General features: G+C 31.0%; 1 protein-coding gene across 1 annotated transcript in view; it reads left to right on the top strand.

The window, feature by feature from the left end:
• Positions 1-27023, top strand: part of LOC129750008 (protein O-mannosyl-transferase TMTC1-like) — an 807324-nt gene that overhangs the window by 662809 nt on the left and 117492 nt on the right. Inside the window, exon 5 of the mRNA XM_055745186.1 lies at positions 3728-3801. Within this exon, the coding sequence (XP_055601161.1) occupies positions 3728-3801 (74 nt within the window). The remainder of the gene's footprint in view (positions 1-3727; positions 3802-27023) is intronic.

Raw genomic sequence — 27023 nt, 5'->3', positions numbered from 1 at the left:
TTCATTGAAATGCCAAAAATTCATTAGAAAAAGACGGTGCATATGTTTAGATAACTGTTTCGAAAGATTTTGGTGTCATGAATTCGAATATTTCATCAGATTTTGTCTATAACCTTAATACTTGGCGCAATGGCTTAACAAATGAGCAGTTTTTATTACATTCCAGTTGAAAAACAAATCATCCTACAATATTAAGAGGCGAATGAACTAAATATTTAAAGCCTCTATAAATAAATCAATCAATCAGTAAAATAAACCTACAAAACAACTTAATACGATTATAAATCTATTTATCATCCTATATTTCATGAAGGATCCAAATTGTTGCTAGATTTTCAAATTTCAGAGACACAATTTAGAGTAAGGTTGCCAGATTTTTTCCCGCTCGTATTCGAACCGGACAAAAAAGGGCTAATTGAACTAAAAACCTGGCAAAATCCAAGCATTTGATTTCATAATTTTGAGCTCAAACCAGCGAAATATTCGGGCAAATTTGGGAAAAACACATAGATTTTTGCATAGATATCAAGAAGAAAAACAATTGTTTTTATCAAAAACCTATCAGACGAATTTTAATTGAACTTTATACTTCCATAAAACCGTTCATGTAAATTTTCACAAATATTTTAATTTTTGGTCACAAACATAAAAAAATCATTGCTACTCTTTTTTAGTTTTTCTGTTCGTTTTCGCAGATAAGTGAAAATTTCCGGGAAAATCATTTTTGAACAAAACCTTGGTAACCTTAAATTTTGAACTAAGTCCAGATAAAACCGGACAATCTAAAAAGCTAAATGCAGAAAAAAAATGTAATTCGACAATTTGAAGAAAATACTTATGAAAATTATCTTAATTTCCCTGACATCCCAGAAAGGCGTTTTAAATGTTTGATGTAAAGGATTTTAATTCATTTAACAAATATTTAGAAGACTGCAAACGTTTTGTTTTCAAAAATATGTTAGATAAATTTTGATAAAATTTTGTTGAAATTTGGTCAAACTCCTTTTTTTCGTAGAACTGTTTAAAAAACCCAATGAGAAAACTTATAGATATAACGTTTTCTCAGAAGTTGAACTTACTCTCAGTTTTCGAGAGAATGAATCATTTAATGAAAACCTTTATTTTCAATAGCATTTTAACATTTTACAGAGTTTTCAAAAAAATACGGAAATTTTTCAACACTCCTAAATCGGTAAAAATCAACTCTTCAATTTTTTTCACTTATATGGTTTTTGTTGCCTTTTGCTTGAAGAAAATGCTTCATTTTATGATTTTTGTTATTGATATTCAAAAATCATTTCAAATTATAAAGAAAATTGTGCCCTTCATGAGATCAAAAACTATTTTTCATTTCATTCATACAATTTTTGTTGCAAAGTTGTTACTAATCTAAACAAATGTTTGTAATTTTATTTCATTCGTTTCAGACTTAAAAAAGTATAAATTTTGATGATTTCATTTTTTTATCACAATTGAATTAGATATTGAAATTAAATTTTTGGACCACAATTCACAAAGGGAAATGAATTTCAGAATTGATAAAAATACGATATTTTCGAATCACAATTCTGGAAAATATCAGTGTTTTCAAATCAGAGTTAAGTTCATAGAAATGCTATTATCAAAAATTTTACTCAAATATGTGTTTTTTGAACGTTTAGTTGCAAAAATAGAAACAGTAAAATTTCTTCGTGATAACCTTGCACTTTTATGAAAAAGTTTAGAAAAAATAGAAAATTGCAAAATTTCTATAAATTTTTCTCTATTGAATGAAAGGTGTATTATTTGATTTAATAATTCGAATGATTCCTTAATGAGTTCATATACCTTTTTTCAACTTCCTGGTATACAAAATACAAAAACCACTTTTTTATCAACATTCTCTCGCATGAAAAACAAGTTGTGTCAAAGAATATCAAAATAAGTTTTAAAAGAAAATGGGTTAAAAAAGTTTACATTTTATCATTAATTTTGGAATTTTAAACCCCTTCAATAGGCACAAATAAGAGGAAAAGGGCAACCCTTCATCCACATCACTCTTTGAAAATAAACGTTATTGAATTCGAATCAATCTTTTGTCACTCGGAGTTGGAACATAGCGATTGGAGGAATAAAAATCAAGAATACAAAAGGTGAAATAACTTCCATCTTCCAAAATTAGTTTTTGTTCCAGCCTAGTGTTTATTTTATTAGTCGAATTTTGAAAATATGAAAACCTTCCCTCCTCAATGTGCGAGGTCTAGGACCAGGCCTGTCTCAGAAACTTTTATTGTCTCATGGAAATTTTTCAATATTAACATATGTTTCGAGCAGATATGATTTCCAAGTTCCAGAACTGCTGAATAAAAGTTTCAAGAGAATTGTTCAATTAATACCAATGATTTATTGGCAATGAATTCGAAGTATTCAAAGTGAAAAAAAACAGTAAAAGGACACTTTTAGATCTTATTCATAAATCTCGTGTTGTTTTATTAATTTGTTTAACTGTGAAGTACCAAATGTACCTTAGTTTTGATCTGATAAGGCTTCTATGTTTTTTTATATTACTCAAAATGAAGTTATTTCCTCAAATTCTTACAAAATCAGTTATTTTTTATAACCCATTCGTATTGATTGACTCATCTTAACAGAACGAAGAAAATATTTCTATGAGGCGAAGGATTTATTCGTCTCTATCAGAAAACTATTTTCGAAAGGATTATGGAGCAAATAGCTTTTTGACACTTTGGATAGCTATGTACCTGCTTTCAAAAACGGGTACGTTCGGGTTTGATGTAAAAAAAAAACTTTCACAACCTTTCCTCAAGCCAGAAAAATGCGGATCGAAGACCAAAGAAAAAGTTTTGATTCCCGGTTATTTAACGACCTGCTAGAGCTAAGATGTGAAGTCATCATCTTTCGAGGGAGCCAAACGTTAGTGGATGTTTTTTCGCGACATCATTTTGAAACTGAAATCAAACTTTTTAATCAAATTGTCTAACATTATGATTTTAAAATTTCTTATTTCTTATTTGAGTAAATCTTTTATCAATATTTATTGAAAATGCTTCAGTCTGTTCTGGGCTCTAAAGGTTCAACTTTCAGTTAAATTTAGTATTAAATAATTTTTTCGCTGATTGGCTTCACCATATAAATTTTTACTAGCAAAATATATTAAACTTAAAATGAAAAAATCACATGCAAAAAAAAAATTAATAATTTGTACAATTTTGTCAATAACCTCCTTAAATTCAATCTTTAAAAATATTGATAATTTTCCCCAAAAAGTGGAAGTTTTTCCAATGACTAAGGTTTCATAAAATTAAACATCAAGGAAAAAAACGAAAAAAAAAATCGAAGTCCCAGCCCAACTTGTCATTGTCACATTTGGTTGTTCCGGGGGCAAACAGATCCCAGCCAGAGACTTCGGGATTGTCTCTCAGTGAATGATTCTTCTGGGACAAAGCTGCAAAATCCAAACCTCGTTGGCTAGCTTCGAGGGAATACTGAAATTTCATTTTCTTTCATTTTGTTCTGGATTTCCCAGCCTCGTTTCGTTCGCGTATACATTTTCCTGTTTGTTCAGGAAGACGAAAATTTCCTAAAGCTTTGCACATACATATACTAACACGCCCACAATCGATCGGTTGGTTTTATGATGCTGTTTTGTTTTTGACACTTTTCAGCTTTTATTTAATGTTCATTTCCCTCTCTAACGTTCTTTTTCCGCATCTGTGCTCCTATCCAGGTGACCGGCATCGTTGGACGGGCTGACGTACTGGCGTGTGTCTTTTTTCTCGTCTCGCTGCTGGCCTATCACGGGTAAGTTTGGTCACATATTGATTTTTTATTTTAAAATGTTTAAGACGGTGCTGTTTGAATTTTTTCCCTCATCTTATTGTCTGGAAAGAAAAAGAATTGGTAAACGATAAAATTTGGTGTTTGAAAAATATTGGAATTACCTAGCAACTTTTAAAATTTCCGAAGTTTTCAATTTTGTTGTTCTTACAAAAATTCTGCGAACAATCTCTGTTTAACTTATCTGGTACAACCGTGTTCGATGTTTACTCTTGGGCTCGAGCTCACGGACATCGGCTCAGGAAGCAACTAACTTGCTAACTGAGCAATATCACAATCCCAAGAAAATGAAAAAACAAGCTTGTATCAGTAAGTTTAGGTGTAGCAGCTTTTCTGTTTCTGTTCTGTTTCTGTTATGTTTCTGTTCTTTTTCTGTTCTGTTTCTGTTCTGTTTCTGTTCTGTTTCTGTTCTGTTTCTGTTCTGTTTCTGTTCTGTTTCTGTTCTGTTTCTGTTCTGTTTCTGTTCTGTTTCTGTTCTGTTTCTGTTCTGTTTCTGTTCTGTTTCTGTTCTGTTTCTGTTCTGTTTCTGTTCTGTTTCTGTTCTGTTTCTGTTCTGTTTCTGTTCTGTTTCTGTTCTGTTTCTGTTCTGTTTCTGTTCTGTTTCTGTTCTGTTTCTGTTCTGTTTCTGTTCTGTTTCTGTTCTGTTTCTGTTCTGTTTCTGTTCTGTTTCTGTTCTGTTTCTGTTCTGTTTCTGTTCTGTTTCTGTTCTGTTTCTGTTCTGTTTCTGTTCTGTTTCTGTTCTGTTTCTGTTCTGTTTCTGTTCTGTTTCTGTTCTGTTTCTGTTCTGTTTCTGTTCTGTTTCTGTTCTGTTTCTGTTCTGTTTCTGTTCTGTTTCTGTTCTGTTTCTGTTCTGTTTCTGTTCTGTTTCTGTTCTGTTTCTGTTCTGTTTCTGTTCTGTTTCTGTTCTGTTTCTGTTCTGTTTCTGTTCTGTTTCTGTTCTGTTTCTGTTCTGTTTCTGTTCTGTTTCTGTTCTGTTTCTGTTCTGTTTCTGTTCTGTTTCTGTTCTGTTTCTGTTCTGTTTCTGTTCTGTTTCTGTTCTGTTTCTGTTCTGTTTCTGTTCTGTTTCTGTTCTGTTTCTGTTCTGTTTCTGTTCTGTTTCTGTTCTGTTTCTGTTCTGTTTCTGTTCTGTTTCTGTTCTGTTTCTGTTCTGTTTCTGTTCTGTTTCTGTTCTGTTTCTGTTCTGTTTCTGTTCTGTTTCTGTTCTGTTTCTGTTCTGTTTCTGTTCTGTTTCTGTTCTGTTTCTGTTCTGTTTCTGTTCTGTTTCTGTTCTGTTTCTGTTCTGTTTCTGTTCTGTTTCTGTTCTGTTTCTGTTCTGTTTCTGTTCTGTTTCTGTTCTGTTTCTGTTCTGTTTCTGTTCTGTTTCTGTTCTGTTTCTGTTCTGTTTCTGTTCTGTTTCTGTTCTGTTTCTGTTCTGTTTCTGTTCTGTTTCTGTTCTGTTTCTGTTCTGTTTCTGTTCTGTTTCTGTTCTGTTTCTGTTCTGTTTCTGTTCTGTTTCTGTTCTGTTTCTGTTCTGTTTCTGTTCTGTTTCTGTTCTGTTTCTGTTCTGTTTCTGTTCTGTTTCTGTTCTGTTTCTGTTCTGTTTCTGTTCTGTTTCTGTTCTGTTTCTGTTCTGTTTCTGTTCTGTTTCTGTTCTGTTTCTGTTCTGTTTCTGTTCTGTTTCTGTTCTGTTTCTGTTCTGTTTCTGTTCTGTTTCTGTTCTGTTTCTGTTCTGTTTCTGTTCTGTTTCTGTTCTGTTTCTGTTCTGTTTCTGTTCTGTTTCTGTTCTGTTTCTGTTCTGTTTCTGTTCTGTTTCTGTTCTGTTTCTGTTCTGTTTCTGTTCTGTTTCTGTTCTGTTTCTGTTCTGTTTCTGTTCTGTTTCTGTTCTGTTTCTGTTCTGTTTCTGTTCTGTTTCTGTTCTGTTTCTGTTCTGTTTCTGTTCTGTTTCTGTTCTGTTTCTGTTCTGTTTCTGTTCTGTTTCTGTTCTGTTTCTGTTCTGTTTCTGTTCTGTTTCTGTTCTGTTTCTGTTCTGTTTCTGTTCTGTTTCTGTTCTGTTTCTGTTCTGTTTCTGTTCTGTTTCTGTTCTGTTTCTGTTCTGTTTCTGTTCTGTTTCTGTTCTGTTTCTGTTCTGTTTCTGTTCTGTTTCTGTTCTGTTTCTGTTCTGTTTCTGTTCTGTTTCTGTTCTGTTTCTGTTCTGTTTCTGTTCTGTTTCTGTTCTGTTTCTGTTCTGTTTCTGTTCTGTTTCTGTTCTGTTTCTGTTCTGTTTCTGTTCTGTTTCTGTTCTGTTTCTGTTCTGTTTCTGTTCTGTTTCTGTTCTGTTTCTGTTCTGTTTCTGTTCTGTTTCTGTTCTGTTTCTGTTCTGTTTCTGTTCTGTTTCTGTTCTGTTTCTGTTCTGTTTCTGTTCTGTTTCTGTTCTGTTTCTGTTCTGTTTCTGTTCTGTTTCTGTTCTGTTTCTGTTCTGTTTCTGTTCTGTTTCTGTTCTGTTTCTGTTCTGTTTCTGTTCTGTTTCTGTTCTGTTTCTGTTCTGTTTCTGTTCTGTTTCTGTTCTGTTTCTGTTCTGTTTTTGTTCTGTTTCTGTTCTGTTTCTGTTCTGTTTCTGTTCTGTTTCTGTTCTGTTTCTGTTCTGTTTCTGTTCTGTTTCTGTTCTGTTTCTGTTCTGTTTCTGTTCTGTTTCTGTTCTGTTTCTGTTCTGTTTCTGTTCTGTTTCTGTTCTGTTTCTGTTCTGTTTCTGTTCTGTTTCTGTTCTGTTTCTGTTCTGTTTCTGTTCTGTTTCTGTTCTAAGCTAGCTTTTCTGAAAGATTAAATATGACAAATTCCAAATACAAAAAATATTAAAATGAATTTTGAAAATAGTTTTGATTAATAAAATTATCAAGCTTCAAATATTTGCTTTTTAAGTGCCAATGAAAGGAAAATATATTTATTTTTGAAGGACATTTAAAGTGATAATTTATTAAGGTTAATAACTTTTCTCATAACTTTTATCAAAATGCGGTATTCAGATAAGATATTTGACATGATTTAAGCATAAGAAAAACTATACTTATGTGAAAAAAATCCTAATCAGGAGGGAAAAACTAAATTATTTCAAGAATCTTACAAATGCTTAAACCACTTACCTACAGAAAGTGTATTATGTTTACCGTGACCGGGATTTGATCCCATGACCACGGGCTTGGAAGAGTTGAAGGCTATCCCCTACGCCACGGGCTGCGTCAGCCCTTTTTATTGGCGTATCAAAATGATATAAAACTCGAACCTCTAAGCATGAAACTTGCACAAGATTACTGTCCTATAAAAAAAAACGGACCTTCCTGCACATCAAATTGCGCTCAATCAATTTAATTAAAATTATACCTTTCACTTTACAATGTCTTCTCCGCCGTCGCTCGTCCGTCGATTGGAAGCTTAACTGGTTCCACGTGGCAGCAAACTGTCCAACCCAAACTAAATTGTAATTATCCTCCGTCCGGTTCAAGACGAGCATAGAAATTAGACTCAAACTTCGTTGGAAGACTGCGGTCGGTCGTTTGGTCTGAGTAAAGCGTACACCCACATACAGAAATTTGCTAGGAGTCGCACAAAAAAAAACCTGGGAAATTAAACCGAAACCCGTTTTCTTTGCAAGACCTCGCCTTACCGCATACCTTCAACTTCATGCGCTTACTTTTTGCGACCATTTCCGGAAAGTTGGTTCCGAAAGGAAAAATTTTGTCGCAATTGGCAAGCACCGAGAAGAGACGTTGAAAAACATTTTTTGGAAACTTCTCACCACACTCCTGGGAGTGACGTTTCTTTCTTTTTGGTTCGGTGTAAGCGATCGTTGAGTAAAAACTTTTTAATTGACAAAATTCCTTTTAGAATACTTAAATGGCCGCCTACCGGAAACGAAAAAGTAAGGGATTCTTTTTAATTCTCAAATTATTTAATGAAAATTGTTGCAAATTTTTGGGCTTCCCAATGGGCTTTGCGAACCCATTGAGCGTAGTTGCAATTTTATGGATGATTTGATTTGATCACCTTGATTATTTGTTTTAACTTTCGTTCGCAAGAAAAACATAATCTCTAACCCTTGATAGACATTTGGAGTTATGAAAATTGCCTAAAAATAGCTACGGCCAACAGAAGCGAGTTCAAATATGGCTCTCGGATGTGAAGTTCTCGTTTGTTTTTATGACCTTCCTTCGAGAAACTATTCCGTTCGCTTTCTGGAAAACTGGATCTGCAAAAGATGACCGAGAACCCATTAGTCCATCAACTGGCTAGCGGAAAATAAAGCAACAACATCCAGTTGAATATTCATGTTCTTCCACGCCACTCGATGTGTTGAAGGATATCGTCCTCTTTGTGGGGGCAAGAGCGAAATCCTCTGTTGCTGAAAGTGCTTGTCGAAACAACTTCCGGCAAATGTCTGTAGGTCCCGGAATGCCCACTAAAACTGAACAGCAGAAACACCAACTACGTAACCAGTGAGTGTGGGGATGCCCGAAAAAAAAAACACTTTTTGACTGAGAGGCGGAAATACGAACACAACGGGAAATGAATGCCGGTAAAACTTGCCCCTGGGATTCATTCAGTAAATTGAACATTTACGGTCCTGCTTTATGACTGCCGATGCTGGCGATGAGCACATACGAAACATTGCAGCAGGGAGAAACCTGACTACACAGGTTTCTTCAAGAAAATATATTAAATTTAACCATTGCAACATGCTTTGCTCCACCGGCAGTTTGAAAAAAAGCAGCAAGTTCATTATTCAAAAATAAAATTTTAAGCCCCCCACTCATCGGAGCTGAAAATGTTAAGACAAAACTTTTGGAAATCAATTTATATTGCAATAAAATCTTACTTATTCATGAAAAAAAAATCAGAGGGCTTAGCTGAAAAATGTCAATGAAATTTCGACGTAATTTAATCTCTATTTTACAATATTTCTCTTAAAAAATCTGCTCAATAATTTTCATTTGCAATTGTGACAAAAGATAAGATTTTGCGAAACATAATGTTTGCATAATAAATCTGTTTTTTAATTTCCTCCAGCGAATGTTGTGACCAAATCTATGAAGATTGATGGATGATTATTGACTCGTTCACGGTGTCTCTGATAGAAAACTTTATTTATCGAAAAATAGCATCGCTTAAATATTCTTGCAGCATTCAAAAGCTGGGACTTTCCCCTTTCATTTGAGCCCAAATTTTTAATAATCCTTCGGGGGGTCTAGAACAATTTATTGTTTTGAAGATTTTTAAAAACTTTAAAATGGTTTTTTCAAAGACAAAATCATAAAAAATACTATGAAAACGCTTGTCTTACCTTTAGCGTTAACCCAACGTTTAATGCCAATAACATGATTTTCTCTGGCTACAACTTTGTAGAAGACATCAAAAAGATACAAATTAAGAGAAAAGAGTTGGAATTTCGCTAATAGAGTGATTATTATTTCATTTGAAAAAATCTTTTTAAATCTTCTCTATACTGATTGTACCGAGACCCGAAATAGTATCCTACCAAATTAATTATTGATTATAGAGTGAATGAATGTTCAGGATGGTTTATTTGAATAAAAAAAATCAATTGTTTACATCAATTTCAAGTCATAAATATATAAAACCAAAAATAAATTTCAACCTTTTATTCATGTTTGATTGCATGAATTAGCGTTTTTGGAGGCATGCGTGTATGTAAAAATGTGGTCGAATTGGAGTTTTCAAGCGAAAATTCAAGATTGTTCTTTTTTGTTAAAAGAACACGAACTTTCATTGATTTTTTTATTTCGATATTATGGGGAAAAAAAATAATGAAATCTCAAAATCAACTTTAATTTCATTCATTTTTAGTGGTTGATTTGATGTCATACTATTATTTGAAAATAGTCTCTTAATACACTTCAAGTTGCCAGCTCTTAAGTCATCAGATGTTTTTGCATTTTTTTTATTTCGTATTCTGAAAGTTTTGCATTTGATTTTTTTGTATTTCCTAGATGAAATTAAAAAACACGGGTTTTCATCTGGTAGTATGAAATACTGCAAACATTTGCCTGTGGGTTTCTGCATTTTGGACTATCATTCCAGGGGAAAGTCCAAAATGCAGAAATCCACAAACAAAGGTTTGCAGTGTTCCATAGTACCAGATAAAAACCCGTGTTTTTTAAATTTATTTTCTTACTTTTATGAAAACAATATAAAATATCATGTCATGCAAAGAATTAATAGCAGTTGCTTTTCTACATTCATTTACCCAGATTAAGCACATATTCATGATTGCTCAAAGTATGAAATGAGTAACAACATTTTGAAGTTCAGCAATTACCATCTTTTTTTTATGACTGAAAAAAATTGAGATCCTTCTTTTGTATACAACGGGTGATATAATTCCCATCTCCTACAGTTAGGCTTTCGCTCTTTCAACTGTTTGAATTTTCGAAGAATATATCAAAATTTTAAAATTAAAATTTAGCCAAAAATATTAATATCTAGCTGATCCCGTACAAACTCCGTTTCGCGTTAACTTTTGATATGTGATGAAAAAATCGTGTTTCTATGGTTATTGAGATGCCGTTACACGATGATATTGTTTAAAATGTCAAAAAATAGTCGACGAGATTCATTTAAAATTTTAATCCAGAAACTGATGTTCCGTTTTTTTTTTAAAGAATATATAAATTTTCTTCTACATCCCATGAAAAATAATAATTATCATCTAAACAATATCGAAAAAGCAGTGAATAATTACTATGGATGACTCCAGACCCGAAATTTGACTTCTTGAATAAATTACCTGTCTTTTAAAACTCTCGTGTGCAAATTTTAATTTCAATCCAATGTTAATAAGCGTCAATATCGCAAAAACTGTGAACAGTTAATGTGGAAAACCCCTATTTTCAACCTTTTCAAGCAATTTTGATAGCTAAAACCAAATGTTCATATTTGAAAACTTTTGTGTGCAAATATTCATCTCATTCTGAAGTATAACAACGCAAATATAGCTTAACAGTATTTGTGTCTTATGGACGACCCCTTTTGCCGACCCGTTACGTAAAATTTGATAACTGAAATCGTGAATTTCCGTGTGCCAATTTTCAACCTACTACAATGAGTAATAACGTCAATATCACAATAACAACGAACAGTTAGTATGGAAAACCTTCTTAAAAATAGGCGATCTGAAAATTTGAAGAGATTTTTCAACATTCTTGGTCCTAATGAGTTTCCTTACCAAATTTCATCTCTCTAGGTCTTAAGACGGCTGAGCCTATTTTTAAGATTAATGTTTGTACCATTCCAAACATACCTAACCGATATTGACCACAGTCGTTTTCTCCATACAATGAAAAGGCGACAGCCTCTGAATCGTCAATTTTGTCAAATTTGTCAATTTCGTCAATTTTGTAAATTTTGTCCATTTTGTAAATTTTGTCAATTTTGTTAATTTTTTCAATTTTGTCAATTTTGTCAATTTTGTCAATTTTGTCAATTTTGTCAATTTTGTCAATTTTGTCAATTTTGTCAATTTTGTCAATTTTGTCAATTTTGTCAATTTTGTCAATTTTGTCAATTTTGTCAATTTTGTCAATTTTGTCAATTTTGTCAATTTTGTCAATTTTGTCAATTTTGTCAATTTTGTCAATTTTGTCAATTTTGTCAATTTTGTCAATTTTGTCAATTTTGTCAATTTTGTCAATTTTGTCAATTTTGTCAATTTTGTCAATTTTGTCAATTTTGTCAATTTTGTCAATTTTGTCAATTTTGTCAATTTTGTCAATTTTGTCAATTTTGTCAATTTTGTCAATTTTGTCAATTTTGTCAATTTTGTCAATTTTGTCAATTTTGTCAATTTTGTCAATTTTGTCAATTTTGTCAATTTTGTCAATTTTGTCAATTTTGTCAATTTTGTCAATTTTGTCAATTTTGTCAATTTTGTCAATTTTGTCAATTTTGTCAATTTTGTCAATTTTGTCAATTTTGTCAATTTTGTCAATTTTGTCAATTTTGTCAATTTTGTCAATTTTGTCAATTTTGTCAATTTTGTCAATTTTGTCAATTTTGTCAATTTGTCAATTTTGTCAATTTTGTCAATTTTGTCAATTTTGTCAATTTTGTCAATTTTGTCAATTTTGTCAATTTTGTCAATTTTGTCAATTTTGTCAATTTTGTCAATTTTGTCAATTTTGTCAATTTTGTCAATTTTGTCAATTTTGTCAATTTTGTCAATTTTGTCAATTTTGTCAATTTTGTCAATTTTGTCAATTTTGTCAATTTTGTCAATTTTGTCAATTTTGTCAATTTTGTCAATTTTGTCAATTTTGTCAATTTTGTCAATTTTGTCAATTTTGTCAATTTTGTCAATTTTGTCAATTTTGTCAATTTTGTCAATTTTGTCAATTTTGTCAATTTTGTCAATTTTGTCAATTTTGTCAATTTTGTCAATTTTGTCAATTTTGTCAATTTTGTCAATTTTGTCAATTTTGTCAATTTTGTCAATTTTGTCAATTTTGTCAATTTTGTCAATTTTGTCAATTTTGTCAATTTTGTCAATTTTGTCAATTTTGTCAATTTTGTCAATTTTGTCAATTTTGTCAATTTTGTCAATTTTGTCAATTTTGTCAATTTTGTCAATTTTGTCAATTTTGTCAATTTTGTCAATTTTGTCAATTTTGTCAATTTTGTCAATTTTGTCAATTTTGTCAATTTTGTCAATTTTGTCAATTTTGTCAATTTTGTCAATTTTGTCAATTTTGTCAATTTTGTCAATTTTGTCAATTTTGTCAATTTTGTCAATTTTGTCAATTTTGTCAATTTTGTCAATTTTGTCAATTTTGTCAATTTTGTCAATTTTGTCAATTTTGTCAATTTTGTCAATTTTGTCAATTTTGTCAATTTTGTCAATTTTGTCAATTTTGTCAATTTTGTCAATTTTGTCAATTTTGTCAATTTTGTCAATTTTGTCAATTTTGTCAATTTTGTCAATTTTGTCAATTTTGTCAATTTTGTCAATTTTGTCAATTTTGTCAATTTTGTCAATTTCGTAAATTTTGTCAATTTTGTCAATTTTGTCAATTTTGTCCATTTTGTCATTTATGTCAATTTTGTCATTTATGTCAATTTTGTCATTTATGTCAATTTTGTCAATTTTGTCATTTTTGTCAGTTTTGTCATTTTTGTCATTTTTGTCATTTTTGTCATTTTTGTCATTTTTGTCATTTTTGTCTTTTTTGTCATTTTTGTCATTTTTGTCATTTTTGTCATTTTTGTCATTTTTGTCATTTTTGTCATTTTTTTCATTTTTGGCATTTTTGGCATTTTTGTCATTTTTGTCATTTTTGTCATTTTCGTCAATTTTGTCATTTTTGTCATTTTTGTCATTTTTGTCATTTTTGTCATTTTTGTCATTTTTGTCATTTTTGTCATTTTTGTCATTTTTGTCATTTTTGTCATTTTTGTCATTTTTGTCATTTTTGTCATTTTTGTCATTTTTGTCATTTTTGTCATTTTTGTCATTTTTGTCATTTTTGTCATTTTTGTCATTTTTGTCATTTTTGTCATTTTTGTCATTTTTGTCATTTTTGTCATTTTTGTCATTTTTGTCATTTTTGTCATTTTTGTCATTTTTGTCATTTTTGTCATTTTTGTCATTTTTGTCATTTTTGTCATTTTTGTCATTTTTGTCATTTTTGTCATTTTTGTCATTTTTGTCATTTTTGTCATTTTTGTCATTTTTGTCATTTTTGTCATTTTTGTCATTTTTGTCATTTTTGTCATTTTTGTCATTTTTGTCAATTTTGTCAATTTTGTCAATTTTGTCATTTTTGTCATTTTTGTCATTTTTGTCATTTTTGTCATTTTTTCTTTTGTAAACCTCCACCCCCCACCCCTTCCACCCCTTAAGAAATTTCCAAGAAACCCGAAGGAGGGTATGAATATGGTTTGAAATATTTTGTGTAAATTTTGAAAAAAAAATCAAATATCCAAAAGATTGCAAGACCATAAATCAAGATTTGGAAGATGGGAGTTATTGACTTTTTGTACTATTGATTTTATTGATTTGTTTGATGAAATTTTTTTTTGATTTATAGATTACGTGCAATTTTAAAATATGCTTATTTGTTGCACACAAACTTTCGTGCAATTTATTCCAATTATTTGTTTTTTGCATTATTTTTTTTATAATACATCAAGGTTCTGAAAAAATCGATCAAAGTTATCTGAGTGCAAAGAACTTAAATTTTTTTTCTCTTTAAAAGGAAAGGAATAAAAGGTTTGCTATTATTAACTTATTTTATATTCATATCGAATATAGATTATAAAGAATTTATTAAACTTGGCGTTTCTTGGAGAAAAAAATTCTTTTTTTACGACTCTTCAGCAGATCTGGAAAAAAAACAATCAGGCTGAAACAAATTTCAATTCCAGTTTTTGTCAATCCCTCCCCTAAGAAATTTCCAAAAAACCCCGAAAAGGGGGAAACAATAAAATTTGAAGTAATTTATTTATATTTCTAAAAAAAATTCAAATATTCGAAAATTTACCAGACCAAAATGACCAATTGTGGCAAATGGGTGATATTTCACCTTTTGCTTGCTTTATTTTATTGAATTTTTCGAAAAAAATTACTTGATTTAAAGGTTTTGTGCAATGGTATAGTATCCAATTTTGTTGAATACAAGCTTTTGTGCAATTTATTCCATTTTATTTGTATTTCCCAATCCTCCCCCCCCCCCTCGCAATTTCACATTACCGAGTGACAAAAGAAGAATTAGAAATTTGTTCCGGCCTAATTAACTTCTAAATGTTATAATTTCTATTTGCATGATATTTGAATGATAGTACTAGAGGTGATAAGAGAAGTTTCGCATGACTACTTTTCGAGCAATACCTCGCTAGACACCAGCAGTGATATTGGTTGAAATGATTGATTTTCAATGTCAAAAGACATACCCCTACTAAACAGCTTTTAACGTTTTAAACTGATAAGCTAGGAAGTTACGGTCTTTACCATAGTTTTTTAGCGACAAATTTCCTTTTAAAAATTCATAAATTGGCACAAAACCCGTCAACATGCTCGGTTCTACAGAAGAAATAAAAATGATGTTTATTTTTTTCCGAACAAAACATTCAATTGTTCCATACAATCATGAAAGTTGGAATTTACTGATGTAAACGTTACTTCAAAATTCTGAAAAATTCATGGATGAGTTTTGAACCAAAACAGAATTTTTGAGACCCCAGAGTTTGAGAAATCCCAAAATGACCCCCAATCGACTCAGTCTACTCGTGCGTACACATAGTTTACGAAAGCTGAATTTTCGGTAAAGAATGTTACTATAAAGATAATGCTCCATGAAATATACTTTTCGATTCCCCAATCAATTGAGAAAAAAACTCCAATTTTATGCTATTGGATAAGCTTGAAAAAGGTAATTGAAAACTATCCTCATCTTTCAGCAACTGTATCTGAAAGCAACTCCATCGAGGAAATGGTTCTATAAAAAGCTTCTTAAATTTCCATGGGGTAATGATTTACCGCAGGTTTATAAATTATTCAAATAGTAAAAGTTCTGTAAGAAATTTTTGCTCCCCAAAGCATCGACTACGTCTACGACTCAACGACGATGGCCAGCTTTCGGTAATAGCATTTAAGATCGCACAAAAGTGTAAGTAGGAAACATTTTCAAGAACAACCACCACCCACCACTCTCTGTTCGTTCCTTTGGCTGTTATCGCGTTCGAACCCAACCCAGCCATTTTCTGTTCCATTGGAGATGGATGAGTGAAAGTAAACGAAAAGCACTTCTTCCGGAAAGTACACCGAAAGTGGTCTCGTTCCTGGTCAACTTTAGAGATTCTGCATTCGGCGGAAAACCCCCATTCAGGAGAGTTTGTAGCTAAAATCAAGCAGCCGCTTGAAAGGGTCATCTCGAGTCTCATTCACGACCTGGCTAAATCCCTCGCAAAAACTCAAGTGAATTTCGATCGTCGCTCGTCGAGTCAAAGCAATGCCGCAACAGCATCCTATTCCGGAAGAGGGCTTGGCTCACCCGTACCTTCCTTCTTCCGTGAGCCAGTTAATGAGTCTAGTGCTGCAGAAATTTGACCCTAAGGAAGCGAACACTGACTGCTGCAGCTTCAAGAAAACTAATCGTCTTGCCTTGTTCCTTTTTTTTTTTGGTTTTTCTTGGTCAAAAAAGATTCCCGAAAACTGCAGAAAGCGGTCGCAAGTGTCTGCTGGCAGGAAGTGAATCTTAATTAAAACGAGCATCATTTCCCATTTGCACTGGGAAGTCAACGAATTCCGGTCGAAAAGTTGTCGGTTGTTTTAAAGTAAATTTTTCTCGTTTCTTTCCCAGAGCAATTTAAATCACGAAAAAAAAAAACAAAGCAGTGCACAGAATTCTACAAGTCAAAGACAATACGCGGTACTAAAAGTACCTACAATTTATAAATAGTCTGTAGGGTGCTTCCAAAATAATTATTGTCAAACTTAAAATTTTTTGTTGAAAACAAATGATTCAAATCCTAAATCAATCCTCTTTCTGTTATGCTGCCATGAACAAAAATCAAACAATTTAATATATCTTTACAAGCAGTTTTTTTTTACTGGAGCACTGTTTTCTGATTCTCAAGAATCATTCGTGCTTCGGTTGATGGGTGATTTTCGTCAGCACTTTTTTTTTATCGTAGACTGTGTTTGTATTCTTCGACTGTCAAAATTACCATTCCTTTCGAAAAGCAAAAAGCACAAGTGGTTTATTCCGGAAAGGAAAATAGGAAACCGAATGCTGGCGATTGCATCCTATAGGTTTTCAATAAAAAAAAGAATGTGGTGTTTTAAGACGAAATCAAAACGTTTCCTGTTCTCTAGCAGCAGCAACATTCAATCAATAGATAAGAATTTTATAATATGAACTAACTGAAACGAAATCGTTTTTTCCTAAAAGAATTTCATCCTTAAAATATTGATTTAAATGTTTTTCAGGTTAAACTTACAAGAAAACTTCGATAAGCAAAATATTTTTATTTCACCAAAATTGAACTCTGCAAATATCGAAAATCTGTTGTACTTTTGATCAAAGTCATAGAATTTCATCAAAAAATAATAGATATCCTACATTCCCACGAGAAGGAAATATCCGACGGACAACTGTGTTTGTTTTTGGATTTTTTAATTATAGATATAAGAAGAATAGATTATTGGAAAACAAAACTGTCAAAAATACAAAAAAAAAGAGTTAAACCTACAAAACATATTGACACCTATGACAACAGTAATGAATGTTCTTAAAATTTCATTAAAAACAAAAATAACAAAAAAAAAAAGAAAATTACCAAAATCAAAATTGTAATTATAATGAAAAATACAAAAATAACAAACATTACAAAAAAAAAACAAAAATTACAAAAATAACATAAATATTAAAACAAAAAATTACAAAAATTACAAAAATTACAAAAATTACAAAAATTACAAAAATTACAAAAATTACAAAAATTACAAAAATTACAAAAATTACAAAAATTACAAAAATTACAAAAATTACAAAAATTACAAAAATTACAAAAATTACAAAAATTACAAAAATTACAAAAATTACAAAAATTACAAAAATTACAAAAATTACAAAAATTACAAAAATTACAAAAATTACAAAAATTACAAAAATTACAAAAATTACAAAAATTACAAAAATTACAAAAATTACAAAAATTACAAAAATTACAAAAATTACAAAACATTGCAAAAATTACAAAAATAACAAAAATAACAAAAATTACAAAAATTACAAAAATTACAAAAATTACAAAAATTACAAAAATTACAAAAATTACAAAAATTACAAAAATTACAAAAATTACAAAAATTACAAAAATTACAAAAATTACAAAAATTACAAAAATTACAAAAATTACAAAAATTACAAAAATTACAAAAATTACAAAAATTACAAAAATTACAAAAATTACAAAAATTACAAAAATTACAAAAATTACAAAAATTACAAAAATTACAAAAATTACAAAAATTACAAAAATTACAAAAATTACAAAAATTACAAAAATTACAAAAATTACAAAAATTACAAAAATTACAAAAATTACAAAAATTACAAAAATTACAAAAATTACAAAAATTAAAAAAATTACAAAAATTACAAAAATTACAAACATTACAAAAATGACAAAAATGACAAAAATTACAAAAATTACAAAATTTACAAAAATTACAAAAATTACAAAAATTACAAAAATTACAAAATTTACAAAATTGACAAAAATTACAAAAATTACAAAAATTACAAAAATTACAAAAATTACAAAAATTACAAAAATTACAAAAATTACAAAAATTACAAAAATTACAAAAATTACAAAAATTACAAAAATTACAAAAATTACAAAAATTACAAAAATTACAAAAATTACAAAAATTACAAAAATTACAAAAATTACAAAAATTACAAAAATTACAAAAATTACAAAAATTACAAAAATTACAAAAATTACAAAAATTACAAAAATTACAAAAATTACAAAAATTACAAAAATTACAAAAAATTACAAAAATTACAAAAATTACAAAAATTACAAAAATTACAAAAATTACAAAAATTACAAAAATTACAAAAATTACAAAAATTACAAAAATTACAAAAATTACAAGAATTAAAAAAATTACAAAAATTACAAAAATTACAAAAATTACAAAAATTACAAAAATTACCAAAATTACAAAAATTCACAAAAATTACAAAAATTACAAAAATTACAAAAATTACAAAAATTACAAAAATTACAAAAATTACAAAAATTACAAAAATTACAAAAATTACAAAAATTACAAAAATTACAAAAATTACAAAAATTACAAAAATTACAAAAATTACAAAAATGACAAAAATGACAAAAATGACAAAAATGACAAAAATGACAAAAATGACAAAAATTACAAAAATTACAAAAATTACAAAAATTACAAAAAATTTCAAAAAATTACAAATTTTTTTTAAATTTCCGAAATAAAATTTAACATACTTTTTTATTTCAGTTGTTTTTATTTGAAAACCAATGAGCTTTATTATTTTAATTTGTTAGTTTTAGGTTTTTCAACAGTTTAGAGGTAAATGAAAAAAATTGTTTGAAATGCCTCATAGACATTCAAATCGTTCAAATGCGATTTGTTGCCTTTTTGACTCATTTTGTTGGAAAAAATCTCACACATTTTTTTGTTCTAAGGAGGCAATGGATGAATGGGAAAAAAATCATGTTCGAATTTTGAATTTAGCCCATATACAATTTAAAGATCGGCACAAATAACTGACCTGTTTAAAATTTAAGCTTGAACGAATTTGATTTAAAGGTGCCTCAAATCGCTCAAAATTTTAGTTTATTATCGTAACTTTTCTGAGACCTCCTCCGTTTTTTCAGAAAATCGACATAGTCCCAGAAAATCAATTTTGGCCTAAAAACTTGGTGGTTGATTTAGGGGTTCAGAAGTTCAAGAAATGAATTTACCGTAGTGGTTAAAATTACTTGAACCCAAAAATTGTTGTTAAATAAGGGTACACAAAATTTCAGAAAATTATCCCGGCATTAAATTTTAAAGTACTGAAAACATAAAACTTTTTTTTTCAGATACAATTTAACGTTTTCAAATTGATAATTATTTTGAATTGTTAATTTTGGTTTGCAATTCAATAAACCTATTGTATTGAGTGTCAAATCTTTACACAAAAACTCTACCTCATCTTTAGAATGGGTTTTAATGAAGAAGTGTGGTCAAACAAGTACATATTTAGAAGTCAACCATTTGGAAATTTCTAAATTTTTATCACAATTTCTATGCTTGTATAAATTATTCTTCAGAAAACAAATTTAAATCATAATTTCACAAAATTTAAAACTTCCAATTTACAAAGAATTTAAGAGCTTTATCATGGCAGCAATGAGTTTTCATTGAATTGGGTGCTCTGAATCCAAATATGCTGAAAGTTTTTTTAACAGCTTATGTTTTGTATTAAACAATTTTGAAAAATGTAAACATCATTTAAGAAAATTCGACACTGTTTAGAAAATTTTAGAACATTACAATCATAGTTAATATTTTTTTTCTTTTTATGTTCTTTTTTCGATTTAATAAAATGAGAATATTTCAATTTTTTTTTTTATAAGGTTCATATCAAGTTGAATTTTTTATATTTTGAAACCAAAAACCAAATCATATTGCAAGCTTAAACAAAATGGGTAAATTAAATAAAACCTATTTTAATTTCTTTCCAATTTGTTATGATATCTTTCCAAATTTTTAAAACTCTTCAATTCAACTTTCTTAGATCATTCATAATCATCTTGATCAAAACATTTTTTCTTCTTTAATTGAATAAAGTATAAGCAAATTCAGAATTAAATATTTCTTTCATGAACATTTGTTTGTTAATCAGTTATCAATGATTGATATCACTCAAAACTGATTCTTTTATATACTCATAAATTCCTAATCAAGAAAAACTATAGCCGATGGACAAACTTTATATAAAGATTCGAGTTTAGGACGCTAAATTAACATTAGCACCAAAATGCTGTTTTCTTGAGTTGTCAATTAAAATCTTCAAATAGGTTTTCAAAAGGGTTTAAAGTTCTTATTGAAAAATGTCCATCTTATATATAAAAAAAATTGTTTTTTATCTTCATATAGTTTTTTTAATATTGTCGTAGAAATTTCACGAATTTGATAATTTTTTGAAATATTTTCAAAAAGTTTGTCTCTGTTTTTGAATATTGAATATTTTGTTTTTTTATTAAACTATCTTCTCTATATTTAAATCAGAGAAGCAATTCTTTTCAATTGACGGCGAAAAAATATCCAGAGCTTGATATTTAGAATTATATTATATGCTCTTGGAAGTTAATAAACTTAATTTTATAATTTTTTTTTTTACTTTATTCGACTTTATTACGACCGAAGAAGTTTGAAAAATTGTTGACGGTCTTTAAACGGTGATACCATTTTCAGTGCAGTGTGTGTTTGCTTTTCCTTAAAGACTACTTAAGTTTAAAACTTCCTTAACTGCCTCTAAGGGAAAGAGAAGGAAGGAATAGGGGATGAGGTTTAGGATAAATGTTTGGAAAAGGAAGGGTAAAGGATGGATTTGGGATGATAATTTAATTTCCCACGCCAGGTTGCACACGGTGGTTTAAATCATCTTTTTTTAATGCATCTCGAATTTTAAGTTAATGTATGAAAAGATCCAAAAATGATTACAAATAGCAACTTTAAAGTTACGTTTCAATACGTTTGAAGTGCTTTGTTTTTCAATATATATAAAAAAAAAATATTTTTTTTCTTTCTATTAGTTTCTTATTGATAATTTGAGAAAACACCTATTTTACAACCTGTACTTTGCCACTACAAGTATTCAATGATGAATTGAAAATGTTGTTTAATTATAATACTAGCTGACCTGGTGTGCTTTGCCATCCCTTGCTTGGGAAAAATAGATGCGTTAAAATTATTATAATTCAAATATACTTCCTTTCATGCAACATGTATAGTTAGCTAATGCAGAGCAAAGGCGGGAGCAATCCATGGGAGCTTTTCATCAACATGCCCTCTAGCCTAAAATTTCAACACCTATCAAGCTTTCTCCTATTGGCGCACTAATGCCTGTCTATCCACCTTTCTTTCAAATTCTATAAAATAAATTCTCTCTAGTTTTCATTCCGCCGCACATGCCATTAAAATTATAATCATACAAATTACGGCGATTAAAATCATATAACAAACAATCATTGGCAAAAAGAAAAAATACAACAAGAAAAATACGGTTCAAAAATTGACACTTGGCCAAAAAAATAAGAACACGGAATAGATAAAATGAGACCCCCAGAGCCAAAGGGGTATAAGTGACAAAATGGCCGATTTTGAGTTAATGATGCCAAACGATTCCTCATATTTCAAACTATATTTGGTGATTTTTTCGTATTTTTAGAATTTTTTTCACATACTTTTACATTTGAAAGAAAAATACAAATTCTCGAAAAATGTATGGAAAATGACCAAACACAAGAATTTAAAGGCGTGTTTTCTCGAAATTAGCTTTTATGCACTTATACCCCTTTGGCTCCAAGGGCCTCAAATGTGAAATGCGAAAAAATCGACAAGTAGCAACTATTCGCAGCGAATCTGAAATAATGGCAACGTCGATAGAACTGTTCTCGCATAAGGAAAGCTCAGTAGGCCCATGGGTTGCTCAGAGGGAGGCAACGTTACACGTTTTGTCTATGTATCGTGTGACCAACATCTTTTTAATAAGTGGTCGTGAATCTCGTTTTTAAGCATTTTTTCCTCAGATTAAAGCTTTTTTTGCCTGGAGAGCATAGGAGACGAAAGCTTAAATGTGAGGAAAAAAGCTTAAATCTGTCAAAACGAGGGGAAAAAAGGGGAAATCCGAAAGATGTGCTCCATACGGTTTGAATAGCGTTGCCGCCGCCTGGGGTTGCTACGTTTTTGCTCGTTAACACGTTCGTCGCCACGTCACCCATATTTGGCAGACGGGTGTATTTCCTGGGGGGGCCCCGTCACATCAAAAAGCAGGTGACGCTCTCTTACTGGAGTTTACCGCTCAGCTTCGCCACACGTTTCAAATATGGGAGTTCTCCCTCTTTGCTTTCTCTCTCTGAAAATTTCTTTGGGCCCGGCTAGCAAAACTACCCAAATGAGCGTGGCGACGAACGTGTTAAAGTGTGCGTAAAAACACGCTCTCAAACAATTGGGCTCATTATACATGGGAATTCTCTTTCTGGGTTTCTCATGTATAGTTAGCTAATGCAGAGCAAAGGCGGGAGCAATCCATGGAAGCTTTTCATCAACATGCCCTCTAGCCTAAAATTTCAACACCTATCAAGCTTTCTCCTATTGGCTCACTAATGCCTGTCAATCCACCTTTCTTTCAAATTCTATAAAATAAATTCTCTCTAGTTTTCATTCCGCCGCACATGCCATTACAATTATAATCAAGCATTATTTAAAGCGAAATAACTTTCATGGCGTCTGAGCTTCTAGATTGTTTTGATTCTCAACATGGTTTTATAGTTTGAATGTTGAAGGAGCCACCCTTAAGAAAAACTAGGAGGGAGCTACAATAAGACATAATAATATGTACACACTTAGAAAAGTCTATGTAACATTACATGCAATAGCATGGGTATTTACACGCAACAATACCACTTGTTTCATGCAAACTTCCCATCGCATTCAACTGCTCTGTTTACTGTAGGTTTACATTTCCAATGTCATTCTTTTTTATGGCTATTTATCCAATAAGAAAAAGATCGGGTTTCTCGTTTAATGTACATTTATTTTCTAACACAAAAAGAACAGCTAATATTAACAAGATAACATTTTAATCAAATTGAATATAACATACTGAAACTATTCCGAATCCCTTAGCGACGGAAACGACGACAGGTGCCGGAGGACATCGAAAGCAACTGTCGAATTTCTACAAAATAACAAATGGAACAAGTTAATCAACATTGTGACTTCTTCTCAAAAAGGTATTTTAATATATTTTCGCTTACCTTACTGAATAATTGTGTGCCCTGAGCCTCCGGGGGAGGCTCCAACCCGATCAGAAGCAAACAGCACACGAACAGGTACAACAAAATACGGACGAAGGTTGAAATACTGAGATTTACATGAAATTGCAAGTTAATTTCATCGCAAATGTCAAGATGCTATACTCTTTTTCATATTTTCTGAGACGAATACTGGGATGATACGAAAAAGTGTAATGTAAGATTACATTTTTCTTTCTGTGTATGTTGTTATCTTATTTTAATCGCCGCTGGGATATATTCTTATTTAAATTTTGGCATTTCGGCGAGTTGTGAAAATTCAAGGTAGAATATTTAGAAAGAACATGAAAGTATTATAGGTGGAAAGATCAAAGCTAGAGTGCTTTGGGTAGAAGAAATTGAATAGTTGGTGAAAATGTGAGCAGGGCTTTTGTTGTGTGAACAGCTTTTAAACTACTTGCGTGATTCTTTGCCGCGCGCCGTTTCAATGTTGATAGGAAGCGATGAAGAAACCCATCGCATTCCTACCCACATTGAAACACGGACGGGTCGAACACATGTGAGATTGTGTCCGACCGGGCAAAAAATCACCCAAGCAGCGCTCACATGTGCTGTTCTATTGCTAAGCCAATTCTATCGATGCGTGCTACTTTTTTAGGTACATCGGATGGTTGCTACTTTTTGTTTTCGCATATTATTCTGTGTATGTTACATTTATTGAATATGAGGGTCTTCTTTCATTAAAATGGGAGGCGTCTATAAATAGAATATATCATTCAATTTGGTTCAAAATTGTTTGTATATTTTTAACAATAATCCTTCGAGGATTTTTAAAATTTTGTTATTTTTTTATTTTTTTTTTTTGAAACTATTATAAAAGCCATTCTCGGTCTCGAAAACGACAACATTAAAAATTCCACATTGATCGGTTCAGAAAATTCCGAAAATTGTTCAAATTGTGATAAATTTCTGGTAATTTTGTATAAGAGCTTCTTTTTTAGGATTCGAATGGGTTTGAAAGTGTTGAAGAGACCATTCCCGGTCTCGTAAATGACCACACACTAAATTACATGTTGATCGGTTCAGTGGTTTCCGTTAATTATTCGAATTGTTTCGAATGATTGTTAATTTTGTAAGGGAGCTCCCTTTCATTGATTTTGGAGGGGTTTTAAAGTATAAATGGAACCATTTCCGTTCTTAAAATTGGCTACACATAAAATTTAACGTTAATCAGTTCAGTAGTTTACGAAAATTGTTTCACACGGGCCTGCTTCAATGGATTTATAATTTGCTCATCAGATTTTTTTTTGAGCAAAAACATGCCATTTTACATTTTTCCAATGTTTTGAAATTGTTTACAAAAGAAGGCATTGTTTTTTAAATAGAATTTAAATCCCTCATAAACTTAAATTGTCAGTATGTATTCATCAAAAGAATCACTTGAGAGTTTTCTACATTTTAAATTTCACGAAACTTATCTTGAGAGATAAAAAAAATAAACTGGTTTTATTAGAAAAAATAGAGTGACATTATATCCAATATACAGCAGCTCAACATAATTGTTCTCAGAAGTTTGGATGTTTTCTTTTCGGTTCACCTGTTACTGAATGTTGAAACAACTGGAAAAAAATCCATTGAGCGACATTTTCAAATAATAAACACTGCTTCCATTGTTTCATTATTTATCTTCCAGGTCCCGGTTATCCAAATGTTTAACAACTTTCCGATGTCACGCAGGAAAAAAGTTTACAACAAAAACGGAAAAGTTCGATTGACAAATGATTGCGATGAAATGCGGGACACTACAACATTGTGTAGTGTATTTTTACAACTATGTCAACCGGAAGAACTGCAACCGCACAACAAACAAATGCACCCACTCACTCATTCAAGGACAAGAAACTTACCCATCAGAAAAAGGATCTGAACCAAGAGTTAGAACCCGGCAAAGGCAAGCCCTCTCAAGAGCAATTTCCTGTTTCTGTTTGTCGTTTTCGGGGTGTGTAGTGTACTAGCAGTCGGTTGGCTTAACATTTCTTTCTCAGCAAACTTATTCACTGGTTGGCTTAAGAGTGCTCCCAAGAACAACACTTTCCCATGCTGAGGTTCCACCCACTTTTCCCTCTTTTCACCCACCCACTTTCTTAGCTCCCTTTCTGTCTGATGGGTGGGTGCCAAAGAAAAACATTGTTGTTGTTCGCAAACTCTTACATCCGACCGACCGAGCAAAAGACCGACCAACCTTGTGTTTAATCAACGAAAGCCACCATGCCGTGCTTCTAGCTAGAAGGAATTGTAATCTCAAGGAAACACGAAAGAACAAACTACTGGGAAAAAACAGCAAAAATCCTGCTGCTTTTGCTCCCGACTGTCTTCATTCGAAACAAGCACCAAGAACCTAGACCACCCGAGATGTTCCAGCCAGCCAGACAAAACACCAACTTACAATAAACCCGTACTTTCTGCTCATTTCGAGTCATGTTTTTTTTTCTGCTCCCCGCTCAATGTTCAAGAAAACTATTTCGCCAACTCAGCTCCAAGTCTGGTGGCAGTATTGAAGGGAAAAATTTCAACAGCATCATTGTTTTACAAAACGCTGAGTCCAGGAAAATAAAAACAAAACCTCATCTTGTACCAATGACCCTTGAACAAAATTACTCCGAGTGTCACATAAACTTGTAATTGCCAAGATATCAATTAACAGCATCTCACGCTGGACCCCTAGGAACACTCAAACTTTGGAACGAAATGTAGTCAAAATTTTGTCAAATACTCTAAGGAAGCAATCCTATGTCAAAGAAACATTCTCCAACTCATCTTCACGCTGTTAAAAAGAAAGACTGTTTTTTTAGTTTTTCTTAGATTCTACTCCTAGAACATAGGTTGGTTTCTTTTGTTCGGGAGTAAATTCTCTGTCTGTCGCATCATCAACTAGTAAGGAGAAACTAGAGTCGCGAGCCAAGATAAAACCTGAACGATTTTGAAGATTAAGATTGTAGTTCAAGCGTGTCTGGTGCAAGCATCATCCCCCGCGCGACTGTGAGGATTCCATCTTCGGGAGTGGATTTTAGGGATAGCACACCGAATGTTCCAAGAGTTTCTAACACATTGCTTCCGTGAAAAAAAAAGCAAACAAGGGAGTAGAGTTGTTTATTTTGGTGTCTGGAAAATTTGTCTCTCAGGAAATTCATGCTAGACAGCTTGGGTTGATAAGTATCTAAAGTTGTCAAAAAGGCTCTTGGAGCTTACAATATGCTAAGTAAGTCAAATCAATACCTTCCGTTTTTTTTTTTAATATTATCATTGAATACTCGATATTTCAAAAAATTTACTTACCAAAAATTTCAAATGAGGCCCTCAGGATCATAGGAATGTAAGTGCCAAAATCTTTGATTTTAAGTTACAAAAAACCTCAACATTAATTTATTTTTAAATAGCTTTTTCCATCTGTGCGATTAAACACTCTAAATTTATTTTGATTGGAATATTTCCCCGATCAGAAGGGAAAAACAAAATCATATCAAGATGAGATATTTTGATACAATTTTTTTTCTATCTAAATGAGTTTCAGTAATTCAGTACTCGTAGGATGTTAAAATATCTCAAATTATATCAAAAAATGTATACGATCATAGCTAAAT

Source organism: Uranotaenia lowii, chromosome 2 (assembly GCF_029784155.1).
Source record: "Uranotaenia lowii strain MFRU-FL chromosome 2, ASM2978415v1, whole genome shotgun sequence".
Classification (NCBI taxonomy): Eukaryota; Metazoa; Arthropoda; class Insecta; order Diptera; family Culicidae; genus Uranotaenia; species Uranotaenia lowii.
The sequence above is the reverse complement of the archived record's forward strand: the minus strand, read 5'-3'. Positions and strand labels throughout refer to the sequence as shown.